Genomic DNA, 8,654 nt, shown 5'->3' on the forward strand with positions numbered 1-8,654 from the left:
TATAAAGGCAGAACAATACCTACCTATGTCGAATTGAATCTAAATGAAAAATACCTAATAATTAGAACAAGATCATGTGCTAAACAGGTAATTACCGAAGAGACATCCAATGGTAATATAAAGATTATTAGTAGAGAAAAGTACCACGCTATCAACACGGAAATAGTAACTGCAATGTGATGCCGAAACACGTTTCCATATTTGAACAGTAGAGTTCCAGCCAGCAGGAACGCCACTATGATCTCTGTTAGGAAAGCACCAAGTACCATCTTGTCTTTAATATCTGGTGCAACAGTGATATCCAACGAATTCTATAGATCTCTAGACACTGCTGAATGCTTATGCACTTGCATTGAGACTATCCTCTGCCTCTTGCGACTCTTTAACTTTGATCTCCGCGTCTTTCTGCATCTTCTCGAGTTTCTCCAACGTGACTGATTTCAACGGGATCAACTTCGGCTTACAGAGTATGTAATTCAATGCATCTGTCTGATATAACAGACCTTGTCTCGGCAAGACTATGTCGCACTGTTCCACCTGATTCTCTATAGGTTCTGACATCTTTGATAAATCCTCAGAGATGATGCCTCAGAGAATTAATGACCTCTTCATCATGACATCTGGTAGCAGAAGAGCAACGCTGTAACGTCAACTAAAGATTAATTTGAGATTTCCATAAGGAAACAATCTTGATTCTAATTTAACTCAATATATTATTTTCTGTATCGAATGAGTGATAAAAGACTGGACGTTTACTTGGACTATATTTATCCTCGATCATTACAAGCTCAAATCAGCTGAGAAAAGTCTGCAGTCAATTCCTTGCATACCTGACGTAAAGCAATTGATAGAATGTTGCGACAGAACTTTCTCCTTGCTGCCGTCGTTAAGACAACTCAGGTGATTATGCAATTATGCCGTCGACACTGTCATTCCATAATCGGATACAGGCTGTCACTAGCGGTCACAGATGGTGACGAATTCGGAAATCATCGGATCTTTACTATGACAGTAGCAGCGGAATACGGAACCACGGAATCACGAACCATAGCCGCGAATCAAACTGAAAGACAACAATTGGGAATGCCTGGAATGAAACGTTGGATGTCGCGACGCGACAGTGCGAAACTCGAAACTAATGTCGACGACTGTAGAATCTGTAGATATGTCAGCGCGGCCAGTTAGATAAGTTAGATAAGTAATGACACCGACGAAATTAAAAATGATATAACTGTATGAGAAAAAAATTGTAATTTTGTGGTAATAAGATAATTATAGCATTATAAGGAAAAGGCCTCTATCGGGCTTTTTCTGTGAAGAAAATTTGCCCAGGTCTTTGATAGTATTTTATCGATGTAATGAAGTAGATAAATATGATATTGATAATTCAGTAATGAGATACATAGCTTGTCGGTGGTGGTATGACGATAACGAACTCGTGACTTAATTATAATGATATGCTACCCTTTTACGAGGCGGTTAAATAAAAAAGGAGATAATTGTCCTGGGTTGTCTTCAATGTCTCAACTGCACTCTTTTCAATGATAAAAAAAATCTGTTCTTTGTATATACGTAATTTTTGTATATGTATTATATATATATATGTATTGAGTTATATTTTCTCATAATATGAGTCGGATAATTAAATATAATAGAGAAGAAAAGAAGAAAGATGGAAAGATTCGACAATTAGTTTAAATTTGTAAAAAAAACTAATATTACCTATTAGATATTATTATTACATTTTATACTAGAGATAATATAGAGACATTATTATTTAATTGACATTGGATGTTGGCCTTCAAATCGAGAAAAAGAGAAAAAGAGAAATGAAAAAAGTTGAGTAATCGGAGATTGCTTATTTAATGCAGCTTCGGTTGTCATAACATTATAGGCTCGATCGTGAAAGTAAAAGCTTTCTGCGAATGATATATTCAAGATCAAGGCCGTATATATATATATATATATCTCATTTAATAATTCTTATAACAGAAGATGATTTTGTAACTTTAAACTCATATTAATATCTATTTTTATTAAATATGTGGATTAACTTTAATCTCAGTTCAATTAATTTATTCTTTATATTTTTTTTAATTTTTAAAACTAAAAAAAGATTAAAAAATAAGTTAAATAAAAATTATAAACTTAACACTACGCTTGCAATATAAGTCTTGATTTATACAAGCAAAATTTCACTCTTAAATTTCTTTGAAATAAAGGAGGGTAAAGTTCGAGTCTTTCTGTTAAAATATCTTGTTAAAAAAGTGTTTGGTAGTGTAACAGCGATATAACTCTGAATTTTTCTACATTTTTTGAAAGCTTAGAACAGTAAAAAAAACTTGAGTTGGACGGAAAAAAAAAATGATTGCAAGCGAATGATATTCTAATTTATATTGATAAATACTTTTTATCAACAAATTAACTCAAATTGTCATATTTTAATATCATAATAAAAAAATTCGTCATTTCGACTATATAAGGAAAAAAATACTTAAATAATAATAAATTCTTATTTAATGTCAGAGAAGTATTAATCGAAATGAGTTTCATAATTCAATCACACACATATCTGATAATAAAAAATATAGGTAGAACATTTTTTTATTTAATGTAGAGAGATTTCAGGATAACAACTTTATACATAACTATATATGTATTTTATCGAATTGTTAAATATTATACATCGTCACTTGGCTTTTCGAATTTTAAATTGCATTCTGAAACGTAATTCGTTCCTGACTTCAAACTATTCAAAGTTAACAATCGCTGATAAGCGTCACATGTTGTAAATAAATCTGAAAATATTGCTGTGTATATATGTATATATATATATATATATATATATATATATAAAACCGCAAGTAAACCAAGCTTGTTCCAATTATTGCATGTAATAATTGCGCATATATCTATAAATTTATTACGTAACTTTTTCATCAATCTCATGTACATCGATTTTTTTACATTTTTGCAGCAAATTATCTTTTATTAATTTTTAATTTATTATTAAATCCACGTACATCGCTAAATCAAGCGCGCGCGCCGCGTCACGTGACAGCAAGTACCAATCTGAACGAGATTAAAAAAGCCCTAGTTTTCAAACGGCGACTGTACTCAATTATATCTGTCTCTTTTTCTCACGAACGCCGCGTATGTCTCTATCTCGCTCTCGAAGAGGTGTAGAAAGTGCAACGGAACCCCGCGCGACTCCGAAAGTTCATAAGTTTGAAGAACTCTTCCATCTCTTTTCTTTTTTCTCTTCAACATCTAATAGTGTGTCTGTTTCATTTCAAATTCAAGAAGTGTAGTGAACATGATGCAGCTTATACGAGGAACGGACCCTGTATCAGCTGCGATCAGCACATGCTTTGAGTACTTATATAGGGTGGCATTCCGTTTTACGCATGATGTGCACAATGCATCATTTATCCTTGTTTAACATTCGGTGAACAACAAGGATAAATGATGCACTCATAATCATCATTCTGTCTTCATCGTTTGTTAGACAAACATAAAACAAACATAGAAGTACCGAAAGTTCTGAAAGTGTCCAAATCGAACGCAAGTCGCAGCATTGCGGCTGATTGTGACGCGTGGCGCGACGGCCGAGCCGGCCCAGGTTGGCCCGGCTGGCTGTGTCGTCACTATTACCACCACCATCACGCCGCCGTTGCCGCGGCGGCATCCCTGATCCCACCACCACGAGTGGAGTCCGCCGCCGCGGTTCAAAACCTGTCGGTCTGCATTCCAGTGTCGCCGCCGGTGAACGCCAAGCAGCAGCCGCTAAGAGCGGTAAGCGTGGTCTCGGTCTCGTCCGTTTCGTCGTCAAGCGCGTCCCGTTCCGTTTTGCCGATGCGTTTTCGTTCGCTACCTCGGCGTCATGTTCGTTGAATTCACGTCAACTGTGCGAACATGAAATAGACGAGGGTGAACCGAGTCGTCGCGCACGTGGAGGAAGCGGGGAAGTAACGTCCCGTGAAAGAGGAATACTCCACAAAGGAGCACGCGGGTTTGTACCGACCACGTCTCTGTAGTCTGTGGTGCATCCATCCCGAATTACATCTCGTGAGTCGACGAGCGACGCGCGGGGTGCGAGGGTATCCTCTCTTTCGGCGTCGACTTTGGTCGACGTGCGACCGGATTGAGAAAAAGGGTAAGCACGCCACTTCTCTCTTTCTCTCTCTCTCTCTCTCTCTCTCTCTCTCTCTTTCTCTCTCTCTTTCTTTCTCTTTCTCTGAATCTCCCTCTTTCCTCTTTCTCTCTCTCTTTCTTTCTCTAGACGGATGATCTCGACCCCGGTGCGGATCGATCGATCGTGCGATCGTGAACCCGGTCGGTCCTCCGCTCGGAACCGCTCGCGTCCGATCGTTTTGATCGCTCCGTGTTCGGAAAGGGAGCACCAACACCGGATCACCACGCTCGGAGATTTCCGTTTCCACGAGAGAAAATTATACAGCCCGGACATCAGATCCGGATCTTCCCGTCCGCGTTGCATTACACTCTCGGTATTTCGAGTGGGTACACACGCTCGTTCTATTTGCACTGTGTACATGCGAGACGGAGGTGCGCAACCTCGGAGGGAGAAAGAGAAAAGAAGCGAATAGAAGTGTGGAAGAGATACGGTTGGGAGAGACGGGCCCTGAGAGCGTTTTCTTCCGCGTCGAATTAACTTCATTCGCACGTATTGTTTAGTCTTCTTCTATAAGACCTGGTTTCACCAATGTAAAACTTGATGATTGACTTCAATCTCGGTTTAACTTTTATCTATTTATCTTCTTCTAACTCTCAGAATTAGAAATGCTGAAATTAGAAATTCGGACAATTAGAAAAGGATAAAAGAGTAAATTGAACTAAGATTAATTTTACATTGGTGAAATCGGGTCTGAGACCGGTATTCGATTCTTATATTTGAGATTGTCTTAAGTACAGTTTTAAGATATCATAAGCCAATCAGAATTTTTATTAGTATCTTAAGAAATTACTTAAGAGAGTCTTAAAATTAGAACAGATAAATCCGGATCTACAATGGGTGTTTTAAGCTTTAAGCCGTAAGAAAACCAATTATAGTCGAATGCGAGGAGAATAATTTAAATGTGATTCATCCATTCCTTATGGCTTAGGGCTTAAAAATCTTGTAGATCCGGGCTAATGAATATTTCTCTAAATCTTGGATCCTGTTTCTCTACATATTCTAGAAACATAATACGGAAGAGAATAAGAAGGGAAGGAATGACGATTTAATCGCGAAATTTAATTCACACATACGTGAAGAAGGATTTTAAATCCATTTTTCTTAAACGGTTTGCTTTTGTAGTCTGTCCGAGCTTGGAGTAAGACTTGCGCGTATCGGGAGAACGAAGAAAGAAGGAGGAGAAAAAAAGAGAGAAACAGGTGCGGAGGAAACGTAGATAGGAAGTGTGTAAAAGAGATCCGACGAAACAAGTGTATTCAGGCGTCGTAGGGCGAAGGGGAATCAAGATATCACGCAGGAGAGTACGAGAGTAACTGGAAGGAAGACCTCTCATTCGTTATCATCTGGCTCCGCCAGCGTCCAGAAACATCCCTCGGTTTCTTTTTATTCTTATTAATTTCACCTGTTTTCGATGGCGATTCTCGCCGTTTTCTCTCGATTCCATTAAGTGCATTGCGAGATAAATGAGGGGCGTGGAGACGAAATTCGGATTCACCAGCTTTATCGCAAACTCGTTTTCTCTCGCTCGACCGCGCATCGTTCTCAGGTAAAAATGCAAAGTCAACACTTTTCGATCGGATTGTTGAACCGAAAGATCCACGAGTGTTATGGGAGTCCTATACGATCTGTTTGAACCGGCACGAGCTAGAAGCTCTATCAATTTCTTCGGAAATCTTGGAGAAACGTGAGTTACTTTTACATCCCTTAAATGGCAATCTAATACAGTGGTGCACGCCTAATGCATTTCCTCACTTGCTCCAAAATTCCCTTTCTCACTTTCAGGACTGCTCCTCACTTGTTAACGAGGCAGAGAACCCGTCCTTGCCGCCGTTGTGATTGCGATCCCCGTTTCACGATCCCATAAACGCACCGCGAGAGACGATCCTTCACTGGAATACTAATGACACGGATAGTCATTTATGGCACGGCATTCCGTGTAGAACAGGAAGGAGTCCGCCATGAGGATCAGAGCATTTTCAGGGCGAAAAGATCTCCCGAAGTGTCAGATTTTTTGGTGGTTCTCACAAAGAATTATTTTTGACCGACGAGCCTCGGTCATCTCTTCTCGCTTCTCTATGCTTCCATAAATCACGTCGTATTGAATATTCAAGATATAACAGGCAATTTGACTCGTGTCGATTGAAGGTCTACGTAAAAAACTTTCACGTTACTTATGAATTTCCGATTATGATATCTGAGATTAAGCAATTACTCGATATTTAAGGAATACATTTACTAGTAACGTATTTTAATTACTAACTAATGGCTATATTCAGTAGAAAAAGATTAATGAGTGCTTTGCGCTAAGTGGATTATACTTTTAGATTTAAATTGAGGACAGAACTATTCTCCAGATTTAAAAATATAATCCAATAAATACAAAGTGCCTATAAACTGTTTTTTTTTTTTTCTGTTAAACGCAGTCATTGTCTATAACTGTTTTCCTTTTTCTAAATTAATTTCTATACTGTAATATTTTCTCTTCTCTGTTACGCTTCGTAAATTTTGCAGCGTACGCGACACACTACCGGTCTGTTCAACGCACCGCGACGATTAAGTCATCGTTAATACGAAGGCGCGCATCGGACGGATTAGGTGCAATTACGAGTCCCGCAGATTGCGCGTGTAAATCCATCAGTCGTGCGTACGCGCGTTCTCGCGCTGGTACATCATATATACGTGCCAAGAGGGGCGTGGAGTGGACAACCACTGCTTTGGAATTCGGCTTCTTTATTTTTACGAGAGGTAACATCGGAAACCAGCCTCTTTGCGGGCCCTTCTCACCTGTTACATACCACCGCCATTTATGCTACCATTTAACCAGAAGTTAAGAGTCTCTTTCGTACATAAAACACAGCGGGCTGCCGCTGATAATCTACCAGCATACACTCAAATTGTCTTCTTCCCCTCTCTTCCTTTTTTCCCTCATTACTCCTTTTTTTCTCTCCTATCTTTCTATCTTTCTCTTTTTTTCTTTCTCAAATTTATGCTCATTCGAAATGATAAATTTGAGATTTGAGGTATACTTAAATTTCTCGTTATCCTGCTTTATTTCCTTCTTCCTCATTCGTTCACTTTATTTTATCTGATTTCTCTTCCTACGTATTGAAGCATACAAGCAAAAGGGACGTGGAGACATTGTGTACAATTTAAAAATTATCATAAAATTACGTTATATAACGCTAGAAATGAATATTCAAAGCTCTTTAATTACTATATTTTTATTACTTTTTAGTAACGGACTAAAAAAGAATTTTTAAATGAGATTAATATGTTAATAATTTTTTCTCAATCGGCGCCAATTTCTGTTCTCACGCGTGCCAGATAGCTTATTTAATTAATAAAATATTTAAAATTAGTATTTAAAATTAGTCTGAAGTCTTCTGTTAAATTGAATCAAAGAGACACGTCAATTACATATAAATCGCTTGTTGTATTTACTAGTGTTATACTACTAGTGCTAGTGAAAAAATGGAAAAAACTGTACTAATTAAGTAATAGTCATTGTGCATTTTAATCACGGATTCAATGGAGATATCCTTCATTCATCAAACATCTTATCTAATTATTATACATCTAATATTATCTCTAGAATCGAGGTGCGTTCTCGTTCATCAGATTTTTCCGTCATTGGGAAAAGTCGACGCGATAGTTTCAGATACATTAAAGCAAGCGTGTGGGTGCGTAGTACGACGTCGCGATCCGTGATGTGAATGGATATACCTACGCGCATATCGTAGTGCTATATATGTTAGCTCGACGAAAAAGAATTATTACCGTCGCTCTTCGCCATCGCGGGCGTGCTGCGCGCGAGTGTATGCTTTTCTGATGGCCTCGCGCGAGAGGGCACGTGGGCGTAAAACGGTTCGCGCAATGAACGGCAGCTTTCGACGCCGTATATGGATATTTTCTAGACAGCCACGCGTCACCACCGACTCCCTTTTCCTCATTACACGCAAATAACAACTCGTTACATTTCATTGCTCGATATCATTCATTGTTGTGATTCGCATAAGGATCGTTCTTTTGCTGGTTCTTTCAACTGCTGAACTTATTTTCTTTTTTCTTCTTTCCCTTTTATAAAGTTTATCAATGTAATAATTTTTTTGTAATTATTACATTATAAGGATTGTAAACATTGCAATGAGAAAACGTGTTTATGAAGCAGTATGTTCTTACGTATGCTATATTTTTGTAGTACAATTATTATGCGCTTTCCTAACTTCAGAATGGTAAACGTGTGTTGTATTTTATTGTACACTATTAAATCTATAAGGGCAAATTTCACTTAATGTGAGTTGCCACTGTTCTTATTCAATCTTATCATTATTTTATACTAAAACAATGATTATATTTGACATTATACAGTTTGACGATATGGTGTCACGATATAGTATCAAATCTAATTATCGTTTTGGTAAAAAATAATATTTATATATTATTATATATATATATATAT

The 8,654-nt window shown here is 37.8% G+C and overlaps 3 protein-coding genes across 9 annotated transcripts in view; 1 reads left to right on the forward strand and 2 right to left on the reverse strand.

Annotated features, from left to right (window-relative positions):
* The window catches only part of LOC108751103 (LMBR1 domain-containing protein 2 homolog), a 4,244-nt gene extending 3,968 nt beyond the window's left edge, over positions 1–276 (reverse strand). The window contains exon 1 of the mRNA XM_018491090.1: positions 96–276. Within this exon, the coding sequence (XP_018346592.1) occupies positions 96–269 (174 nt within the window). The 5' untranslated portion in view covers positions 270–276. The remainder of the gene's footprint in view (positions 1–95) is intronic.
* A 52-nt stretch (positions 277–328) lies between these two features.
* Positions 329–988, reverse strand: LOC108751113 (BBSome-interacting protein 1). 2 transcript variants are annotated; one of them, XM_018491104.1, is made up of 2 exons: positions 831–988; positions 329–640 (listed from the first exon to the last, which is right to left on the reverse strand). In XM_018491104.1, the coding sequence occupies exon 2, from the start codon at positions 559–561 to the stop codon at positions 340–342; it is 222 nt and encodes a 73-aa protein (XP_018346606.1). In that variant the 5' UTR covers positions 562–640; positions 831–988; the 3' UTR covers positions 329–339. The 2 variants fall into 2 exon arrangements, with proteins under 2 accessions (XP_018346606.1, XP_018346616.1); XM_018491114.1 differs by lacking the exon at positions 831–988 and adding an exon at positions 757–826.
* A 2,634-nt stretch (positions 989–3,622) lies between these two features.
* The window catches only part of LOC108749614 (interference hedgehog-like), an 11,651-nt gene continuing 6,619 nt past the window's right edge, over positions 3,623–8,654 (forward strand). For 5 of the 6 annotated variants that reach the window (XM_018488420.1, XM_018488429.1, XM_018488437.1 and 2 more), the window contains exon 1: positions 3,623–4,156. The gene's annotated coding sequence lies outside the window, so the exon portion shown is untranslated. Of the gene's footprint in view, positions 4,157–5,669; positions 5,880–8,654 lie in introns of those variants that run through there. The other variant, XM_018488460.1, reaches the window with a different exon arrangement.

This window comes from Trachymyrmex septentrionalis, unplaced genomic scaffold (genome assembly GCF_001594115.1).
Source record: "Trachymyrmex septentrionalis isolate Tsep2-gDNA-1 unplaced genomic scaffold, Tsep1.0 scaffold11, whole genome shotgun sequence".
Taxonomy (NCBI): Eukaryota; Metazoa; Arthropoda; class Insecta; order Hymenoptera; family Formicidae; genus Trachymyrmex; species Trachymyrmex septentrionalis.